Source organism: Sorex fumeus, unplaced genomic scaffold (genome assembly GCF_029834395.1).
Source record: "Sorex fumeus unplaced genomic scaffold, SorFum_2.1 ptg000072l, whole genome shotgun sequence".
NCBI classification, from domain to species: Eukaryota; Metazoa; Chordata; class Mammalia; order Eulipotyphla; family Soricidae; genus Sorex; species Sorex fumeus.
In genome coordinates this window covers 66,142,178-66,165,909 of record NW_026606129.1, presented here as the reverse complement: position 1 = coordinate 66,165,909, position 23,732 = coordinate 66,142,178, and the positions used below count along the sequence as shown (strand labels likewise).

At 38.8% G+C, this 23,732-nt stretch overlaps 1 protein-coding gene across 1 annotated transcript in view; it reads left to right on the top strand.

The window, feature by feature from the left end:
• ADAMTS9 (ADAM metallopeptidase with thrombospondin type 1 motif 9) overlaps positions 1-23,732 on the top strand; it is a 179,780-nt gene that overhangs the window by 126,672 nt on the left and 29,376 nt on the right. The window contains exons 29-30 of the mRNA XM_056129367.1: positions 5,643-5,810; positions 12,548-12,721. Coding sequence (XP_055985342.1) covers positions 5,643-5,810; positions 12,548-12,721 — 342 coding nt within the window. The remainder of the gene's footprint in view (positions 1-5,642; positions 5,811-12,547; positions 12,722-23,732) is intronic.

The window sequence follows — 23,732 nt, the reverse complement described above, 5'->3', positions numbered from 1 at the left end:
ACAGGCCCCAGTAGGTTAATAAACATGGTAAGATCTCTAAGAGAACCCTATGTTGTCACTTTGTCTAAAAAAAAAAGAGTGGTCTTGTATTTACATGATTTCCTTTTCACAGTGTCTTTCTCCCCAGGATGTTAAAGGTATAAAATACATTGCATAACAACACTCTTCTTGGCAGAGTAAGGCATAGGAGGGGGGCCTAACATAATGTCACAAGACTTTTTTTCAAAGTTCGTGCTTTCTGTTCGTTTGTGGGAAGCAGTCTGTTTTCTTACTCAGTCCCTCTCTTTGTGATAGCATAAGGCAGAAAATACAGGCTGCGGAATCAGGCATGTTATAGTTTAAGCCTGTACTCCTTCTTGGTTCCATGCCCTTGGAAAATGATGTCATCTCTTTAAATCCGTCTTATCTATAAAAATGAATTCTAACCTGAGTCACAAGGTTTCTGTTGGGATTAGAAGAGAAAAGTCAGTGCTCTTTGACCCTATGTTCCACTCATAATAAAAGATCAGTAAAAAATAATAGCTGGTTATTAGTTCTGCTAAAGGTGAGAGTGCATTTGAGGTGGTCTCTTTGGATCTAAATAACTTTCTTAATTATAAGCAAATCAGTTTAGCATTGGCATCATGGTTCAGAGTCGAGGTGATTCTTTCCTTGTGATCTTTAATAAAGGGTGACTTAGTTTGTAGTATACTTCTTCAATTATGGCTGCTGTTTTCATCTGTTCATACTTGCTGACAATGGGTAAATAAAGATGTCTGAGTTGCAGTGTATGACAAGCATACATAGTTTTCCAGCCTTGCATTGAGAGTGTTCTGAAACTTGATCCTAAATCTACCTGTGTATCCTCACCTTCTGTTACAGTGGATCAGTCCAGACTTCTCTTCTTAGTCCTTCTGTTTTAGTTCTCTATCTTCCTTTAGATATCCAGGTCCTCTGAAGCCTCAGCATCACCAGAAATGTCAGGATCTTTCTTTAGCCCTCTTATCCTGTTACACACACAGCAGTCGCTTGCTGGTTTCCCAATGACTATGAGACCATGTTCCTGAATACAGTAGAAGGATCCACATATGCAACGAATCCAGTACTACCATTTCAGAGAGAAGTATTGGTAGAGATGAAGAACAGACTGGTCATGCAATAAATTTCATTTTCCCCAGAGGGATGTTCATGCCAGGATTTCAAACTCTTAAACATGAGTTAGTGAAAAGTGTTAAGGGTAACATCTGATCAAAACTCTACAGTAAACATCCCTTTTCAAAGGCCTTACAGAAACAAAAGCCCAAAAATTAATCATGTGGCATGCTGCCTGATGTTCCTCAGCAGAAATCGTATTGTTTGGGAATTTTGTTCAAAGTTGGGGGGTGGGGTGGGAAATGGTTCTCTTAAACTGTTGGGTTGTTTTCTCAAAGGAAAACAGTCACAGTCCTATTGGCTAACAGGAGACTATTTTAGCTGCAAATTTAATGAATTAAATATTCCCTAGGGCAAGAGACTCCAGATATGTAGACAATAAAAAGCGTGTTATTAGGTGACGCATTGAGTTTAACTATTGTATCGCAGTGATGCATGTTGGTGCAAATGTCAGTGCCTGGGAAAGGAGTGGAAATGATCAGATGGAAATTTCCCTCAGAATATAAGAGCTGAAATTCATATTTATATGATTATCAAAATGTCACCTTCTCTATAAAGTCATAATAGACCTTTAGATACAGTTAGATAATAGACCTAAAGTTAAATATGAGATTTTCCACGGCAACTGCTTTTTTTCACTTGCTAGCAAGAAAGTATAAAATGAAGTGATTGCTATCAGATTAGATACCTTGAGAATTTCTTAATTGCTTTAAGATCCTAATAATTTTAGGCAAATTACTATATCTACGTATTTATGGTTTTTCTCCCCCAGTACATAATGCCCAGAAAGGATTTTGAATTACTTCTCATCTTTGGATCTCCAGACTTTAACAAAAATTCTAGATACACTGTATTTAATGGATGTTTAAATAAGCTCATCCAGAGATGGGGATATAAAGCAAATAGATCACTGTCAAAAAAAAATTTTTAAGCAAATTAGTGCGTAGTGAATCATGAAGTGTTGCATCCCATTTTTTCCTAAGCCAATCTCCAAATAGGAAAAATGCACGTGCAATGGATAGGATGTGACAAACCTAGATATTAATTTTTTTAGTGCATTATTTTTTTTTAATTTTTATTAGTGAAACACCATGAGGTACAGCTGTAGACTTACAAATTTTTGTGCTTGGGTTTCAGTTATGCAATGATCGAGTACCCATCCCTCCACTAGTGCCCATTTCCACCACCACTAATCCCAGTATCCCTCCCACCCCCACCCCCCCTCATCCCACCCTGCCTCTGTGGCAGGGCACTCCCTTTTGGGTGCTGTGGTTTGCAAAAGAGGAATTGTGAGTGGCAATCCTGTTCGGTCTATAGTCTACTTTCAGCATGCATCTCCCAACCTGGGCGGATTTCCCATCTTGGGCGGATCTTCCTCTAGGGGTAAAGGCAGCTCAGATAGAGATATTAATATTTTTTAAGACATTGCATGCCTTAGAAATTACTTCATCTATCTTCATTTCGTGCCAATAATAGTGCTTGTCTCATAGATTGTCAGTAATCTTGATAATTTAATTATTTTCACTGTCCTCTTACAGTTCCATTAGACATCTGCCCTCTTGTGTTATAATCAGGTGAGAAGAGGTATATATAACACATTGGGTACATCATTTTAAAAACACCAATTGTGTCCAACAATAGTATCTATCACTATTACCATTGGAATAATTAAATAAGATAATGCTTCTAAAATCTTAGAGCCACGCCTACCATGGAATGTGAAAAAGTGCTTTTTCTACCTCCGTAGAAGAACACTGCCTACCTTCATGGTGTCTCTGCCAATGACTGATGCATATTACTAATCAGTTTTCACATCATTTCACTGTCATTCTCTGAATGAAGGGACAGTGTATTGGATTGATTGTATGTTGAAATGACTGTCCCTAAGGATAGCCTTACTCTAAGTTCATTTGAGTACTCTGATTATGTCTGTTTCTATAGCCAAATTAAACAAATGAAATATATACTGTATATCCATGTCCTTCTAGCCTATTTCCTACAAATATATTTTTAATTCATTTTCTTCTATCTCAGTAAATGTCATCACTGTATATCCAACAAATACAAATTTTGATAGAAAATTCTATTGTTCCCGTACCAGAAATCTGGAGTCATCTCTAACTCTGGCCTCTCCCCTCCACCCAATAGCTGGTTCAAGTTTATCATTTTTACATCAAAAATATCCCCCAACCTCCCCACCTCAACCCTCCAGCCCCTAAACTAAGTCACTGTGACTTCTTACCTGCACAATTATACGTACTTTTGTACTTTTAGTATGGTTTGCTTGTTTCCACTCATAGTATTCCTACTCAGTCTTCACTTGGAAATAAAAATAATATTTTTGAAACAAACGTTAGATTTTAAACTCTTTTGTGACTTCTCATCACATAAGGATTAATTTCAAATACATCGGCCTGCTTTTGACGTTCACATAATACAGTCCAGGGAATCCACGTCCAACAATTTTAGCTCATCTCCTTCATAGCACTCCTCTCAATTAATCAGGATATGTTTGTCTTTGTTGTCTTTTGGTTAATGCCGTTTTCCCTCCCTGGTGTAAACATCATAAGGAAGAGTTTAGGTTGGTTTTATTCATCATAGTATTTCCACAGTGTTGCCTAATTCCTGGAACTTAGTAGGTAGTCTATAAATATTTGTTGAATAAACAAATGAAAATTGTGATAGGAAAAACGATTTATTCCTATGTATCACTTTCTTGTCAGTAACATTACAAATATTTAAATAGTCACTAATATTAGAAATCATCCGCATACAAGTTTTTAGACCACTTTGAGAGGCTTGTGGAGATATTTCTAGTAGTTGCATTTAAAAAATTTATCTAGAATTTTATTCCTAAATTTTTAATATATAAAGATGATAATACTGCAGATTGAAGGATGAATATTTTTGTTTTTGTATAGATATCCAAATTAGCGTTCTTCATTCCACATTATATACTCAATTAGTATAATTATAAAAACTATTCCACATCAAATGCTTAAAAAATGAAAGCTCACGTGAAAATAATTTCCATCTCCTAAAGCAAAACCTTTCAGCCAAATCTATTAATGAGCATATTTAAAATTTCTGTATCAGTTACTATTGAATTTCTCTAATGATTTGTGCTTGCTAAAAGTAAAACATACCTGGCATATTTAGAAAAAGAATAACAGAACCTACTTGTTGATAGTGTTGAGTCAAATTAGGGTTTGTATTTTATTTTACTTTGCGTTATTTATGAGGCATTAATGGTGATTTGTTAATTTAACAAAACCATAAGGTGGGAGAAATAGAAATATTGTCTAGAAGGAAATAGCACTTGAAATCTATTTTAATTGTGTTTTCATATTTTATTTATCATTCCTAAACTCAGTTCCCTAAAAAACAATGTTATATTGGGAAATAATGGGTCTTGAAAATCTGAGCCAGCAAGTTTTTGATCCAAGTGGTAATGACTTCTGTAATCACTAATGAGTCACACAGAGAAATATCTGAGCACGGTCACTGGGGCCGTCCCTTGCCATCTTACAAAAAGCTGTCATATCAAATTTTTGTCCTCACTTCATGTGCACTTGGTTTCTAAATCTTTCTGAGAAACTCAATCTGAAATCAAAGTCAAGTTTCTTAGATGTGGTCAGACAAGGTCACATTTAAAACAGTTCAGTGAATCTGTAGATCAAAGTTGAAAGGTAATGTTTCCCTTCAAAATTGGCACAGATTTACCTGCTAGTTTACCTTCCTTTTCTAACGTAAAAAGCTCAGCCTTTTTCACTCATTCCCAATGGACTAAGGAAATGAACATTTATCCTCCACCAAATGTAGCAGAGTTGCCTTAAATCACTTCATTAGGAATTTGTACAAAAATACATTTTGGAAATGCATCTTCATCCAAAGTACAAGTATTTTGTTGATGAAATATCTCGATCAGAGATTGTAAAAAGTGCCGTGTGTAAGGAAATTCTTAATATTTCATTGTAAGATTTATATAAATAATAATTTCATGAATCATAATGACATGGGAATTTCATGTTCATGGACTTTATTGGGAAGGGTTGAGTCTACACATGACCATGTTCAGCTTACTCAGCTTCTCCCAGCTCGGCACTCGAAGATCATTATTGCCAGGCCTAGGAGATTCTATGGGATACTAGGGATCAAATCTGGGTTAGCCACATGTAAGTTTGACCACTTGCTCTGCTATCTCTCTGGCCCGCAGGACTTAATTTTTTAATCTGAATTATCAAGGGATTCCTGATGTGTCAGATGGAATGGCTGTTGGGATGCTGCCATGTTTGCCCCAATCCTGCATCAATCTGTTTCTGTTGAGCTTTTAAATAATCATCCTAAACGGGAGTGGAAACTGGGGATGGGTTGAATGGAGGGTGGGAGATAATAACTCTTCATAAGCATGATATTAAAATCTTGGCACATCGGTGTATATCAAACTCCATGTAATTAAAAAAAAAAAACAAAGAAACCTGCAACAACCTTGCCATTGCTTTATATTGCAGTGTTCTGTGTCTTGTGGTCGAGGGCGTAAACAACGAAATGTTTACTGCATGTCAAAAGATGGAAGTCATTTAGAAAGTGATTACTGTAAGCACCTTGCTAAGCCAGATGGGCATAGAAAGTGCCGAGGAGGAAGATGCCCCAAATGGAAGGCTGGCCCCTGGAGTCAGGTGAGCGACACTTCTCCTCTACCACTGCTAACTTACCTCTGGCCCTGCGCCTGACACTAGCCTTGGCTTGTGTTTCTCTGCATGGTTTTAGTTGGTCAGAGGGGAATTTGGGGACAGGGAGGGAACAAACTTTCTGTCAAGATATGTATTAGCTGGGATACTTTGGCAAGTGACTTTAGCCCTTGGCACTTGGGTAATATCTTGGCGCTAAGTGGTAATAGGTCCACATGTCATATGCTGTCTCATGCAGAGGTATTCTTCAATGGTTCACTAGTGAATGGCATTTTGAATATCACTGACAGTTCAAAATGCACCAAATCCGATTGATGTAGGTCAGCTATGTTCACTTGGAAGGAATTGAGCATGCATTTACCTTTGCTTTTGTTTGTGCTTTGGTTTGGTGACACACTCGCCTGTGCTCAGAGCTTGCTCCTGATTCTACACTCAAGAGTCTCTCTTGCTGGGCCCAGGGGACCAAATAGGGTACCGGGTGTCAAACTTGGGTTGACTGCATGCAAGACAATCTCTCTACCTGCTATATTGTTTCGGTTCGCCTATGAGATTCTTAAAGAGCTGTCTGTATGAAATATTAGGGACTGTTTCTCTGCCCATTTGCTTGTTCACCACAGAATTGGAGTACAGACTGGAAATTCTCTGTCACCTTCTAGCTATGTGACCTTGAATGATTTGTTTGGCCTCCGTGGGCCGACTTTATATAGTTCTTCTGAGGATTTAATGCGATCATGAATGACAAGTTCTTAGCTTTGGGATCTTAAATCTAATAGGTTCTAAGGATGAGTGTGATGTGTGACCATATAGTAAAGCGTAACATATGCCCCAGGAAAATTGATTATAGTCCGACCTCACTAATGCTCATTAGTTGGGAATCTAGGCAGGAATAGGATGCAATGGTTTCTTTGTTGAATTCAAGTCAGAAATCTGAAGCTTATGTTTACTTATAAATGATTGGTGTGTGGATCAAAGTCACATCTCAGCTTGAGAGTTGATCTCATCACTCTAAGGTGGGCTTTCTCGGCTTGGTTGAAAGTGCCTATTAAGGAGTAATAAGGCTCAATTTCTTTTCACATATGCTCTATTTAATGCTACTGCTCCTCTTCAGTAAGTCAATGAGGTATTTACTGAACATGTGCTTCTCCGATCTGCTGGAGAAGTATGCAGATGCAGCTCCTGACAAGCAATACCGAATTGGCCCCAAGGTTGGCCACTTCCAGAACTGACTCTCCAGAAGTGGATCTTGATGCCTGTGGACCCAAAGAAACTATAAGCGACTGTATGAACCAGGGAAAGACTTGGAATACTCCACTTTAATGTAACTTATGAAAAATTTCTCTAGAAACATAACTTTATCTCACTACTCCGAGCTGGCATCACTGTCCTCAACAACTCCCAGCCAAACATCTTTCCACAAAAATGTAAAACATGACCTGCATCATGTTCCAGGAATGGGGAACCTCATTCTTCTTCAAGCTCTCACCATAATAATCATGTTTTGGCTTTGTTTTAACAGTCAAATCAGTGCTCCTCTGCCATCCTTAGGGAATCAGATTTCAAGGCAAATTTCCTGAAAGCAGTCATGAATGGCTTGTCTTTAGTGTCTACTGTCATCTGTAACATGCAGCCTTTTTTTCCACGAGGAGGGGGATGGGGGGTGAGCAGAGAGGTCTAGTCATGTAAACAGCTGCAGCTAATATGATTTAAGAGAGCACACTAATTAACTTGCCTTCTTGCAGACTCTATGCTCTGTTATTTTTCTTTATGTTCCTTGATCTCTTCTTATCTATTTACATTTTCCTCTAATATTAGGTTTAGAGCATGTAAAAGATCTTATTTTAAAGGGCTCATTAATTCAGTAAAAAGACTATTAAAAGAATCTTTTACTATTTATTGGTAAACTCAAAGTTATACTCCAGTGCCCTATGATTAGGATGGGAAGTCTCATATATCTCACAAAGCTGAGAGGTGGGGTTTTTTTTTTTGGTTGGTTAGTTTTTCTTTTGTGCACATCAGATAATAAAATTATCAGTAAGCCTCCTACAGAAAAGACTGCACCTGTTCAAAATGATTGCTTAGAAAAATCAAGTAACCTTTGTTAAAAATGCAAGTAAACACAGTTATTTAATAGTCCATGGCCAGATTTATAATGCCATGATTTGATTTGCAAAAATGATTTATAAAAACGAGTAAGATGTGGAGCTGCATTGGTAAAATCCAATTTGTGCAGTTTAGAAGTATATCTCAAAATAATCAGATGCAGTGTTTGATGCAGAAAGATGGTCTGCATGATTAAAGATTATTGGCTTAGTAATGATCTGCTAGTAAACAGGAATATCCTTAAGGCAGCAGTTTTAAAGCAAGAGTAATGATTATCCATTTGCAATGATATTTAGAAGATTTCATGTCTGGTCCTTCTGTTTTCTGCTTATAGCTGTATTCTAATCATCCTATCTTCAAGGTAGGAAGAATAATTAGTATAATTTTTCATCATGTCAAAAAGTTTAATGATAATAAAAAACATAGAATGTTGAGATAGGATACCGTATAATCATGATAATCTTATAATCTCTCAAATTCTGTTTTGAGATTTAAAGTGAGCTTAAATTCTACATATTTTGAAAATGATGATTTTGTAAAGAAAAATTTACAATCTTGGATATCACTCTCATTTAACTTTTAAAGAATCGTGGTTCAAAAGTCCATGTTCAGTTTGTTTAGGGATATTTGACCAAGAGCTAGGAATACTTTTGAAATTTTAAAGCAAAAATAAGTATCAAATACTTGACAGCTTGAGAAACATCAAGACCCTGCTTTTCCATATTAAGTCAACAAAGGAATAAAATTATAACTCACCCTTCTCCTAAAGAAAAGAATTCTTTTAAATTAAGATCAAAATAGAAGAAATGATCAGATAGAATAAAGAATACCACTTAATTATCGTATCAATCATGAGTTCGTTCAAGTGATTCATCTATCAAATCCAGATCTTTCACCTTTAGTCCTTTTAGTGTCTTTGTGGTCAGAATGAATCTCACAAGCATACAAATGGCATGATCTAATTAATTGTCCTTGTTTTCTTGCTTAGTGATACAAAACACAATGCCATGTCTTGCAACCAGTGGTGTCCCTAATTTAATCACATAATTTTTATTTTATTTATTGTATTTCTTTAGAAGTAGAAAAGAGTTTTGAAAAGAAACTCCCCAACCAGGAGGGACTTAGTGTAGGACCAAATTCTCACTAAAATTATTCTTAAAAACCCTTCAGTGCTAATATCAAAATGGAAAATGACAAATTTCATTATGAGCCTACCTACCATCTTTAGTTGGGGCTTTTCTTGTCATTACAATGAGAGCACCTTAGTTGTGCTTCTCATACTGAAGTACTCTTCGGTATTTAATGGACTAGATACCCTATCAGTAATGTGTCCTCTGAGATATTCAGGAAACCATGCACATATGGTCAAAAGTAGAGTTGAGTTAGTAATTTGTGCTGTTTGCGTTGTTTGTATTTGAACCATAAGCACTGATGCTAGATTGTTTGAGTAGCAGTTTCTCACCCATATCCTCATTTGCAGTGTGTAAAAGATGGCATAAGATTCACACCATTAGCTTTTAAAAGCCGAAGGTCAAATTTTAACCCACAGTAGCTGTGGTATATTGCCTGGGACAGATGTACTTAAACTGTTTTAGTTTTGTTTATGCTTGAGTTTGTGTGATCATCTCTGTTCCTCTGTTCTTTGCTTTACTTGTGGTCTGTCTGCCTAAAAGGTATTTTAGGAAGAATATAAGATTGTGTAATATGCATAGCATTGAACAAACTCTCAGCTGGAAGCGGATGGGAGTGGGAATTTTGTAGCTTTTGAGATATATGGCAATACATGGAGATCGTTTGGGTCGTCACAATTTTCTGGGAAGAAAAATACTACTGACATTTAGTGGATAGAGGCCAGGGATGCTGCTAATCTTCTTACAATGCACAGGTCAGGCCCTGCCAAGGAAATATAATTTGAGAAACTTAGCAGAGAGGCATTGTGCACAGTTGTTGAGTTTTTGCAATTATTATCTTTAATGTTATTTATAAAAGTTGGTTTATATATTTCTTTTCAACCCAATCCCTTTTTTAAATAATACCACTACCATAATTTCAGAAGACTGAAAAAGTATATAAAATTATTTCCAGATTTTCAACTGTTTAATTTCTCAAGCAGAAGTCCCATAGAGCTTCTCTTATCTATGACAATAAGCTTTGAGGTCCACCTCTGAGTGCTAAGTTCTGCCGATGACCATTGCTTATGAGGGGGCACAGAGAGATAAAACGTAGCTCCCAGCTCTGTAGTTCAGAACTAAAAACATTTACTTTCAAACCTTCACAAATAGACTGTCAGGCTGGAACGATGGCTGTGGGTGGAACGCATTAATAGAGATTGTTCAGCCTTTTTGTCTGCAAACTAACTAAAAGATGGACTGAACGAACAAGGAGAATTAAGCACGCACACGTGCACACACTACAACATCACGACCTCTGGGGTCATGCAGAGGTCTTTCAGAAGTTGTTTTATTCATGGGGTTTCTGCACAAATCTTCTCTGAATTCACCAAGCAAGTCTGGCTGGCTCTCTATGCAAATGTTGGCCTCCCCGGAGACTGCACAGGAAGAGAAGCTGAACATTGAGAGGGAACTCTGATACAGTGCACTTCCTTTTGAAGATTACCAGAAATGCAGTACTAGGAAAAGAAGAGCTGTTACCTTGATGCACATTTAAGTTTTGAAGGTGTTCAAAACTGGCTTTTACTGAATGTATTTTGTAAATGAGCCTTCTTTGTCATCTAAAATGTTATGTTATTGGAAGTTGCTATAATTGGAGGTAATTTTTTAATGTTGGAAATTTATGGTTCCTAATGCTTTGTGTTCATTGAACCATATCATTTATTTATTAAGGAGTGCATCAAAATGAAGTCTCATTTTGTAGTATATACTTAAAATTATTTAAGATTTTTTTTTTAGATTATGAAAGAGTTATGAGGTCTATAATAAACATAAACTATGCCAAACTAAAATTTTTTTAATCAATAGGATTCTTTCTTTGTATTTCCATTTGAATACATATTATTATTATTTCCAGAAACATACTACTTTTATATTTAGAACCCTAAATTCAAATAGAGGGTTTTGATTATTGTGCACATTTTTCTTTTGTCTACTATACTGGTGTTTGAACATTTCTGTCATTTGTGTGGCAATATTCTCTAGTTACAATTCATCCATTCCAGTATAATTAATGGGAATCATACATGCAACTCCTATGAGCATGAAATGGCCATCTGTGTAGATAAGGCCGTCACTGTGGCTGAGGAACCATCATAATCTACCTAGGACTTAATAACTTTAAAATTCTACTGTGTTGTGAGTCACACACTCATTCAGTTATCCACAGGCTTAATTAATCAAATAAAACCTGAACAGTAGTAGATTTAATATTTGCCTCCAAATATTTCCTTCTCTCCAGCTAGTTTTGATGTGAATATTTAATACTTCACAAAATCTCTCTGGATTCACCAAGAATTCAGAATCATAATTTGATACCCCAAGCTGCCTTCTTAATAGTAGCACCAAATCTCTTAACAAGTGAAATGAAAATAAAATTAATATTCAGCAGAATCCATTTTGGTCTGCTGCTTGATTGTAAATTTCCATTAGCTTAAAGTGATATGAATCATGCTGCAGGTTAATTGGACAAGATTCCTTTCTAATTTGAAAAAAAAAATCAACAACGTGATTCTATTCTTTAAGAAGAGTTCCTTTTAGGAACATGGCTTTAATATATGTTCAACTTGTTTACTCAATACCAGACAAATTAATGAAGGTTGAGCTATTAGAAAAACTTGATAATAGTTTTTAATAGCTAAGTGTAAAAATATGTTGTTCTTCCCAATCAAATGTTACTGTTCGCTTCTGCCTGTCAAAGCCTTAATAAAGACAATAATTCTTGGTTTGCCCCTAAGTGAGATTATGAAACCTAGCAATGAGGAAACCATTAAAAAATTAATTTAGAGGAAAGTTAATTGCAGCTTTAATATTGTGTTTTGCAACTTGGTCAACAACATTTCAGCCTGATTAGCAATATTTTTCAAGAACTGAAAACATTATGCTCAAGGAAATTCTTTTCTCTTGTCAGCATATATTCTTCATGTAGTTATCTAAGGTTGTTAATAGGTACAAAGGACATAGTGAATCCTATTAAAAATGTTCTCTATCCCTAAGAATAAAAGGGGAATATAAAGAAAATAATTCTACTTATAAGGCCCTAAAATTTTCAGCTGATTATATTTTTAATCTGTTAAGAAATTCTTTTTTTTTTCATACAGCATTTTTAAGAACTTTGAGCTCTGCGATATAGAAACCACTGGGATTTTTATTTCACTTGGCATCATTATTTCTAGGTTGTGAAAACTGTTTCATAATGATCTCTCCCGATCCTTCAAGAGCTTTGTTAACTTGAGAGATTTCGAGACTCGAGTGCCTTCCTTGCACAGCATTGATAGACATTGAGTTTCCAGATACCACACATTATCTCGGGTCCCTGTCGCTGGAAATCAGAAAGCTTTGTGACAATAGTGAAAGTCTTTGGATTAGGAGCAGGTTGCCCATCTCTGTGACTCTCACCACTCCTTCACCCCCAAATGACCCAAAGCTCCCACTTACCTACTCTTGTCTTCTTAGTGCTCCGTGTCCTGTGGCCAAGGCATGCAGAGGAGGAATGTGAGCTGTCAGATGGGGACACACAAGATAGCCAGAGAAACTGACTGTAACCTGTACACCAGGCCGGAGTCAGAGCGGGCCTGCCGGGGCCCTCCATGTCCTCACTACTCTTGGCGGACAGACAAATGGCAAGAAGTAAGTAGAGCCACACAGCGGTTACCTGTTACACATTTCATTCAATCCCCTTTGAAAATTCCTGCGTTCTCCTGTGAATTCTTTGAGCATGGTGACAAGACTGGCACTTTCCCAAAAGGTTTGCTGTCAGAGAGCCAGCAGTGAGTCTCACGGGCGTGAGAGAGCTACTTCTTTTAAAGCAATTCCTAAGTCTGTGTTCTTGAACGTTCTGACTTGGCTGCCTGCAGGAAAACTTTTTAACAGTCCCTGGGCCAAATGTGATACAGATAACTTTCATAGAAAGAGGGGGAGGGGAGTGGGGAAATATTTTAAATATGGGAATCCCAACTTGGTCATTCTGCGTTAATTCAGATGGATGGCCACAAGGCAATGGGACCTACTCTGTATTTTTCCTCTGCCTGAGACTCTGGCCGACAGGTAGAAGACAGACGTTCATGGAAAAACCCTACTTCATGAGTAAAGCATTTCCAGCGTTTAAAAGAATGGTGGAATCTCTGCTCAGCCCGTGTTTTTCTTTCACTCCAAGTTAATGTTTAGTTAAAGAAAAAGTGAAGTGTTTCTAGCACAAAGGTGTCCCCAGGAAGATAAGACATTGTTAGAAGGTTAGTAGGTCTGTTCTCAGAATAGAATACCGCAACGGAGGGAAGGACATAAAGAGAACTGGATATATATGACACTGCCCATCAGTACTGGAATGAATAGGAAGTGTGTGCTATAAAAGATTCAGAGATGTCCACCAAGAATTTCCCACCAGCAGTGGCTTTCAGAACAGGGGGAATGTGCCTGGAATTATGCTAGATTCTACATGTTCCCTCTTTCTTTTTTTAATTTTTTTAATCGAATCGCAGTGAGATACACAGTTACAAAGTTGCTCATCCTTGAGTTTCAGCAGTACAATGTTCCAACACCAGCGTACATTTCCCTCTACCACTATCCCAGTTTCCCTTCTAACCCCCCGCCGCCTGCCTCTATGATAGGCACTTCTCTCTCTCTCTCTCTCTTTCTGTCTGTCTCTGTCTCTCTCTGTCTCTCTGTCTCTGTGTCTCTCTCTCTTTCTCTGCTTCCTTTTGGGAATTATGGCTTGCAATACAAATACTGGACATCTTTTTATGACATCTTATTATCTCATTCCTACTTTGGACAAACTTGCAGGCTATCGAATGTAGCCTGCCCACAGGGCAGAGTCTGGCAAACTCCCCATGGCGTACCAAATATGCCAAATACCAGTAACAAAGATGGGTCTCATTCTCCTAAAGAGCCTTGAATATAATCTCAGGGCTAGGATGAAAGAGACGTTACTGGGGCCTGCTCGAGGCAATCGACGAATAACAGGATGAATGAATGAGTGAATGAATGAATACAAATACTGAAAAGTTATCATGTACATCCCTTTACCTACTTTCAACATTCAGTTCTTGTCCAGAGCGCTCATTTCCAACTATTATTGTCATCCTGGTCCCTCCTCTATCCTACTAACTGCCCTTTGCTCCCCATACACTGGTGACAAGCTTCCAACCATTGACCAGTCCTCCTGGCCGCTGTTTTGCCTCAGCTTGGATATTAGTCTCATACCATTTATTTTTATATTCTGCAAATGAACGCAATCATTCTGTCTGTCCCTCTCCTTCTGACTCATTTCACTCAGCATGATACTCACCATGTCCATACATTTATAAGCAAATTTTATGACTTCATTTTTCCTGACAGCTGCATGGTATTCCACTGTGTAGATGCATCACAGATTCTTTAGCCAGTCATCTGTTCTCAGGTGCTCGGGTTGTTTCCAGATTCTGACTATTACAGTTCACTCTTTTTTTTACCATTAGACAGTATGGGGTAATATAACTATTATTGTTATAACAATACAAGAAATCGAGGTCTGGAGAGCCAATGGCATCTATCCAAGTCTCATTTCACACGTATACTCTGCAAGTGGAAGAGGCAAAAAAATTGGGAAAGTGGGGTTGGGGCATGAGGAGCCTCTCAAGCAGTGGCCCCACCTCTGATTTCCAGCCAAGGAAGCCCACAGTTCAATGCAAGAGAACACCAAGGACAATCTAGTGGTGCTGGGGGTCTTTAGGACCACACCCAAAGGTACTCAGGGGATTATGTGGTTCTAGAAATTGGACCTGGGGGTTGAGTGTATGCCCTGTGTTAACCGTGATATTTTGTGCCAAAGAGGCTAACCCTGATCCCAAGTTTATTGTTTTAAAGCACTCTGAGAGTGGGCTGGAGTGATAGTACAGCAGGTAGGGCATTTGCCTTGCATATGGCTGACCCGGGTTCAATCCCCAGCATCTCATATGGTTCCAGGAGTAATTGGCCAGGAGTAATTCCTAAGTGCAGAGCCAGGAGTAACCCCGAAACAGCCTAAATAAATACATAAAATAAAGCAGTGTGAGATACTACAACTGGGTCTTTCTTTTCCAAGTGCTAATGGCAAAACTACTTCCCCAGTTTTACTGAGATATAATTCACATATATTTGCTTTGGGTATACAACAAATATATTTTGATTGCTTGATATTGTGAAACTACTTACCACCGTGTTTAGTGAACATCTTTCACCTCCCCAAATTATAATTTTTCTTCTTGTGATATGAACTTTCCAGACTTGCTCTTAGCAACTTCCAAATACACAACAAAGCAGATTTCTCAACATTTTTCCTGATGGAGGTTCTTTTTAGACCTTGTTTATTTCCTCCACCCCCACCGTCACACTATGACCCCCCTCATGCCATTGTCATTAGTGGCCCCCTTGGAATATGAGAGGGGCCCTCTGGCCCTGGCTGAAAATGCTATAAAATAATATTAACTATAGCTACTATGCTATATACTATGCTATATATCCCCATGACTTATTTAACTTGTAACTGGAAGTTTTATATTTGCGACCTCTCACCCATTTTGCCTACCTGTTACTCAACACCATCATCACCACAACTGCCAATCACCAATGATTTGTGTCTATGAGTTTGTTTTCTATGTGTTTCAGATATCAGTAAGATCATATGGGATTTCTCTTTCTCTGACTTATTTCATTTACTCTAATGCCCAAGGTCCATCCCTGTTTTTGTAAATTGCAGGATTTGAATTTCTTGTTATGACTGAATAACATCTCATGTTATATATGTACCACATATTCTTTTTACATTCTTTGATGGACACAATTTCGCTGTATCTTAGCTACTATAGATAATGTTCGAGGGAACATGGGAGTATGTGTTTTCAATGTAGTGATTTGGTTTTCCTTGGATAGATACCCAGTAGGAGACCTTCTCCATCATATGGTACTTCTGTTGCAAATTTTAAAAGGAGGATACAGGCTATTTTTCACAGTGGAAAGGTGAATCTTTTGCACTATTATCAGCAGTGAATGAGTTCCCTGTTCTCCACACGCTCCACAACACTTCTCTTCCTACTGACAGCCATTCTGACAGGTGTAAAGTGGTTTTGATTTGCATCCTCCCAGTAAACAATGATGTTCAACACCTTTTCTTATAGCTGTTGGCCATCTGTATGCCTTCTTTAGAAAACCATCTATTTAGTTTCTCTGGCATCAGCAGGGTTTTTAATCAGATTGTTGATCTTTTACTATTGAGTTTCATGGAGTCTTTTTATGCTTTGAATTTTAGCACCTTATCTAGCTATGTAATTTGAAAATATTTTTGGTTATTTCATGCTTGATGGTATTACTTTTTTTCATGATGATTTTATTGGTGGCTATACAGAAGCTTTTCTGTTTAATGTAGTCTCATGGCTTTGGGGTGTGTGTGTGTGTGTGTGTGTGTGTGAAATTCAAATGAATCATTGTCAAGATCCTCAATGATTTTTTTTCACTCCAGAATTTTTATGGTTTTAGGCCTAAATTTTAAGTTTTTTAATTTTAGTTCATTTCTGTATATGGTCTAAGATAGTGATCCAGTTTTATTCATTTACATATGTTTATCCAGTTTTCCTCAACCACATGCTGAAGAGACTCTTTCCCCATTGTATATTTTCTTGTCTATGTTGTCATAAATTGATTATATGTATACACTGAGAAAATTCTCTCCTCTATCATACAAATTGTGTCTAGAAAAATTTAGGGGGCAATAGCAATAGTATAGTGGGTAGGGCATTTGCCTGGCACACAGTTGACCCAGGTTTGATCCCCAGCACCCCATAAGGTTTCTCAAGCCCCACCAGGAGTGATCCCTGAGGTCAAAGCCAGGAGTAAGTGAGGAGTGTAGCAGGATGTGCACCCCCCAACAAAAATTTACATTTCTTTGTGCAATGCAGATAGATCTTTAAAATTTTTTTCCCCAAATGTTGTGACTAACCTCTCTATAAGGCAGAAAATCTAAGCTATAGAGATAACGTAGTGGCCTGAGCGCATGATTTATATGCAAGAGCCCAGGTTCTTATATCCCTGCCCCCCACCCCACCCCTCAGCTCTGCCAGGAATGTCTGCAGGGCACAGAGATATCTTTGTTCATTTTTTTTTTTTGGATACCTAGGAGATTCTCAGGGATTACCCTGGATGACAGACCCAGAAACAAACATAAATAAGCAGACAAACAAACAAAAAAGAAGAAATCTAAGGAGGTAACTAAATCTGTCAAACCTGTGGCTAGATTTGAGAGTTCACTGGAGATTTACTGTTTCCAAATACAGAAAATGGTTTAGGTTCCTAACACAAAGAGAAAGGTGAGCTCTGAGAGGTACCATTCTGAGAACATGTTTTCTCATCCGTTTGATCCTGAAATGAAAAAGTAGATGGAGATAGCTGTGGATGTGAAGAAGAAGAAAGCACTGCAGGTGACCCACTGAGGGCAATTAGGTCGGAATAAGACACAGGGCAGCTGAGGAAAGGGAAGCTCTATCAGAAGGAAGCCTCTGTTCCTCACAGCCTTCTCACACAAGAACGTCTGCCCAAGTAGGGGACCACTTGGACAAACCTCTAAAGTAAACTCTCCTTCTGTCTGCCAGCAGTGAGCCTGAATGATGCCTGGGACAGTTGGGTAGGTAGCAAATACTTTATCACCCTATCATCATTTTACAAAATGTCCTTATTGGGCTGGAGAGATAATACAGTGGCGAGGGTTCTTGCCTTGCGTGAGGCCAACCCAGTGTCTATCCCTGGCATCCCATACAGTCCTCCAAGCACCTCCAGGAGTAATTCTTGAATACAGAGTCAGGAGTAACCCCTGAGCATCTCCTATGTAGCCAAAAAAAATGAATGAACAAAGATGTCCTTGTTGTATTGGAAACGTGGTGGGGAGGATGTGCCTCTTCATAATACAGCTTCCTTCCCTAAAGCCATCATCACCATTCTTGCAGCCACGCCCTCTTAAATCAACCTAACCTACATCTTGCCTGTTGCCTTCTATTGCATCTTGACTTTCCTTCCCTTATCTGTTGTCACCTTGACCAGTGCAGATGAAAAGCCTTCAAGCACATTGCACGGAATGTGCTGGAACCTTCTCCTCCATTACAGACAGAATGTGTCCTCCTTATCAGCAGTTCTTGGCACGCATCTTAGAGCTCTTGTTTGCTTCCTGGGTATGCATTTTCCTCTTTTGCTTCCCCTTGGTGGAGCATGAAAAGTCACTTGTTTGGGGGAAAGACCCTTTTCATGCCACACCCAATGCATGGGCGCCCCTTATCTTTTTGATAAATAATCCAGGTGTCTACCTTGAGAAATACAAGTTATCCATCCCCGAGAAGCAGGCACACCAGAATATTTTCATATACTCACAAGGTTGCACAACACATAACTCCTGGGGGTATCTTTCTCATACAATAAAATGTGAGGTTTATCCCTAAGTCGTGTCGCACAATGGCCCTAATATAAATTACCAGAAAATAAATAAATAAATAAATACTGTTATTTGTTAACCTGCAGACCAAGCATGGTACTGAATATTTTTGTATGGAAGGCCTCCTTTAACCTTTGCCATAATTCTCTGATGAAGTAATTAAATTTTTATCCTCATTTAAAGAGGGAGAAATTTGAGGCTTAAATAGGTTAATTCATCCAAGTTCATGCATTTACTAAGTAATAAGGCTGGGATTTGAAGCACAGAGGCCTGACCTCTAGAACACATGTTCTGCATTTGATAGCCTGCTGCCTCTTCTGTCAACTTGCACATAAGGTGAATTACTTTATTTCCATCTTGATGACGTCATTTCTTCTGAGTTGTTTCAAAGGAGAATCCCAGTTACCTAGCTACCCTGCCCCATTCTGCCCCCCCCCATGCCAGTTGTTTGATATTTTGATAAGGCATTTGACATTTTGATTCTACTGGGGGGGAAATGAGGGAAGGAAGGAAGGAACGGAAGAAGAAAGAGAGGAACAGAGGAAGGGAGGAATGGAGGAAGGGAGTATGGGAGAAGGAAGGAAGGAAGGAAGGAAGGGAGGGAGGAAGGAAGAAGAGAAAGGGGAAAGGATGGGATGGGAAGGGAAGGGAAGGGAAGGGAAGGGAAGGGAAGGGAAGGGAAGGGAAGGGAAGGGAAGGGAAGGGAAGGGAAGGGAAGGAATAAAATCATGCCTGATAATGGATGGCCTTTCTTCTTTAACTCTTTAGAACCATGAGGTTCTCAAATGTCTTTTAGAATAGCCAAGTACATTCTGTTTTCACTGTGAGAACAGCTGTTTCATTTTCTTGTCTCTTTGCCATGGACAAATTGTGCTCAGAATATGTCTGGCCTTTGCAAAACTGCCCATCCCAGAACTCCTTGGCCCAGTGCAGAGACCTGGGATGCTCTCATACATTTTTGGAGTCTCAGGACTTATATTGAGATCAGCTATAGAAGAATCCCAAATTCTTCTCCGAGGTATAGAAAAGTTTAAAAATGAATAGCAGGTCTTTCGGCCATTGTTTACAAATGTTTTATGAAATTTTAAAAAGGGACTCATTCAAATTTGATTTATTTTCAAGAGAATCAGAGAGCAACTCATTATGGCTTGTTCTGTCACTGTTTGGTCAAGAACACAACATCTCTGCGAAATGCTGGCCACTGGGCCTAGAAGGTACAATAGAGAATGTGAGATTGTTATGGCGGGGACAATGGTCTACTGGGAGAGACAGACTAAAAGTAAACAGACACATATGTTCTATGACTCACCCTTCGTGAAAAGTGCTGGAGACACAAAATGACAAGACTTTTCGGGGCAGGAGGGTGAAGGTCGAGAGAAGGTGTAGGAAAGAGGTCATATGTGTATTGACAAGAATGAAGCATGATGGAAACAGAGGGGGTGAGGGGACTGGAGGCTAAAACAAGATTGATGAGGCTGGCATTACTAGAGCAGCTGAGTTATAACAAGCCCTGGAGGCCAATCAAGTGTTTGGATTTTCTCCCAAGCAATGTGGGAGGTTCCCAAGCTTCTTCATGACCTGGCTCATGACCAATTCTGGAATCCCCAGCTCACACTGAATGCTCGAATCTGCTGTAGTTGCCCCTGCCCCCAGATCCCAAAGCAGCCTGCAGCCTGTCTTCAGCCTGTCTTCCTGTGGAGCTGCTCCTAGAAACAGCCTCTTTTGTCCTTTCCTATTTCACTCTGCCGTCACTCCCTAGACTGCCTTGAATTTCCCTTCTCTTCCCATAGATACAGAAGGCCCTACAGTTAGAGAAAAAGATGGTTCCTTACTCCATCACACTCTGTTAGGAAACCAACTTCTGTTGACAGCCACACAGGACAGTCTTAGAGTTACCCGTGGGTTGCCAGTTTAACTATCACGAAATATGTGTGACACATGGGATTCTACACAGTGGAAGCTATTACCCTGGTGGAAAGAGAAAGAGAGAGGGGAAGGGGGGATGAGGGAAGTAGAAGAGGAGAGGGGGGAACAGATGAAGTGGGTGATGGAGGAAAGAGTGGAGAACAGAGGGAGTGGATGATGGACATTTTAGGGCTGAATCCCATCCTAGAATTGGCCCCATTGCAAGTTGAATGAGAAAATGATTTTAAAGTTATAATGCGCGTCCATTGTATTGCTTCTACCTCTTTTCACTTGCACACATGCTGTTTTGGGGGTGAACAGGTCCAGATTCACATATCTGACTTAAAGATGAGTTTTAGGAATACAATGCTTTGTTTAAAGAATACATTGTCCTAAAAAGAAATAAATAACTCAGAGAAACATGAGATAAGCCACTGTGTCATGACTGTCCCTTATCTGAAACAGTCCTCTGTGTGGCGCACACAAGCACTGTGATGTCAAATCCCCCACTGGTTCTCTGTTCTCTGATTCTGGTAGCCTTGCCCTAGAAATAATAGAACAAAGTTTTTAATCCATGGATAAAAATTCTTTTAAAAAATACTCAAAGGTCAAACAGTGAACATGAAATAATTTTTCTTTCCCTTGTGATTGGAGAATCTTGTTTAGAAAGTATAAGGTGACTTTTTTTTTTTACGGTATCACTGTATCACTGACATCCTGTTGTTCATCGATTTGCTCGAGTGGTTATCAGTAACATCTCCGTTAGTCCTAGCCCTGACATTTTAGCAACCTCTCCTCACTTTTACAAGCATTCCCAATGATTGGAAGCTCTTTCAGGGTCAGGGGAATGAGACCCATTATTGCTACTGTTTTTGGCATATCGAATATGCCACAGGTGGCTTGCCAGGCTCTGCCATGCGATTTTTTTTTTACAGCATTTAAAGGAAAACAATTCTTACCTTTTGTATAATTGTATACAATTATAGATGAGGGTAGATGTAGCAATTCACCTGCCTATGTAAAATAACATACAGTTTATTTTACAGATGGGGTAGGAAATAGTTCACAGGACTGGAGCATATGCTTTGCATACAGGCTCTCCAAATTCCAACCCCAGCATCAAATGTCACCTGAGTGGGAGTGATCCCTAATCACCACTGGGGTATGACCCCAAGTCCTGGCCAAAGAGTTTATTTTAGGTCTTTCTCAGATTTCAGGACTTCTTTTTCTCAGATTTTGAGATGCAAGGAGCCTGAAAATAATGGCCAATCTACTCAGTTTAGTTTTGTTTGCTCTGGCATATGCTAAGACTCACAAAGGCTAGTGGTGAGACTTACACACTTGATGCCATTGTTTCTAGAATTTGTAATAAAATTTGATTTTCTTTAAAAAAAAGGAAAAGTACTTTTAGAAATTAATGTAAGTCCATTTGAACTTTTGGGCCTCATTTTGTTTCTTTGTTTTTTTGCCTTTGAACATTCTGGATTATATTTCAGCAGAGAGAAAAGAGTTACCAAACAAGGGATATTACCAATAGGACTGGGATATGCTACACACAAATTGGTTTTATTTTCTGATTTCCTAGTCCTGTGTTCTAGTTAGAATTTGCAACTCAAGGAGAAAAGCTTCAGAACTGCTTACAAGTCACTTGTTTACTTAATTGAACTTTTCTAAGTTTTGAAGATACGGTTTCCCAACTCCTTTTCTCATCATTGGCAAAAGAGTTTCTAGAGTAGTTAACTCTTGTTCAAGATCAAAAGAGAAACACTTAGAAAACCAAAAGAACTTGGAATCCCTACATTACTACTCTATACTGTGACTTATTGGCATAGATATAAGCCCCCGGGATTAAGGAAGACGGGGGTAGGCACTGGATGGATTAGTCCAGGATTAGCTGCTCAATAATTGTCATCTTTTTTTCTGAGTCAACTATGTTCTGATTTTCCAAGGAGTTTTCAATGGGAAGTTAAGGATTTCTTCTGAATAAATCTGCATGTCACAGAGTGACCTTGTTTGGTTCTGTCTTCTAACATCCACGGACTTTTTTGACTTTGAGATTTTTTAAATGGAGAAAACAAAAATGTTATTACTTTACTATCCATCCTAGCATACTCCAGCTGAACAGAAAACCCTGAAAACCCCTGAGCTAGGTTGGAGCAAGGGACCATGCTCACTTGCTGCTGCATTAGTTGAAAGCGCTTTGCTCCTCCGGGCTCACTTCATGGTGCTCTCCCATTGTACTTGTGTGTCCACAAATTGACCAGTGACTCCACAATCCAATCGCCAAAACTAGCTTCTACGCAGCAGAAATGTGGGATTAAATTTGCAAGTGGATGGATCCGTACCTCTCCTCTCCAAAAGAATGAAGCAGCACACAAAAGAAAGGAGGTACATTATATAAAACAGCATTTCCATACCGAGGGGTGTACCAAGAAGGAATTGAGATCAGGTGTTCAGACTTACAAAGGAATGTTCTTAGTAGCACTATTGGACACAGTCCAAAATATGGGAACAACCTAATTCTTATCAACACTGAGATAAATGAAATGTGATATTTCCATGCAATGGACCATTATTCGGCCATGAAAAGGAATGAGTCAATCATCCAGGCTACCAGGTGGATGGCCTTTGAAAATATCAAGCTAAATGAAATCCTCAGGATACCCTTAGAGATGTTCTGTCGGTTGGTGGTTGCTACAAGTTGGGGGAGAGAAATGGGGAGTGACTTTCTTATGGGTTCAGAGGTGGTTTTTTTTAATGGAGTAATGAAAGTATCCTGAAATTAAAGAGTAGTGAGTAGTTGCACATTTTTGCAGATGACTAATGCCACTGTATTATTCTCTTTTAAATGGTCTAAAATGATCAATTTTATACTGCGTGTCTTTCCCAACCCAAAAGAGTCAGGGGTGGGGGGAGGCAGGGTGTCAGAGGTCTTATTTAGCTCACTGTGGTTTTCTACAGGATCTAGAGTCTTGAAAGCTGGATAACAGATTCTTTAGAGAGACTTTGACAGCATGGGTAGTTAAAAGAAAAGGTCCAAGATGAAGGTTTGCTATTGATTGAAGCCCAAAATACAAAAAATTTGTAGATAACATAGAAAAGAAATCAGTTGATTGGTCTCTTGACGTACCTACTGCTCTGTTTGTCTCAGCTAGTTTGTAGAATTAAAAATATCTATTTGGGACCAGTGAGATAGTGCAGTGGGTAAGGCACTTTGCATGTAGCCAATCCGGGTTTGATCCCTGCTATCCCTCACAGTCCCCTGAAAGTCACCAGGAATGATTCCTGATTGCAGAGCCAGTAGTA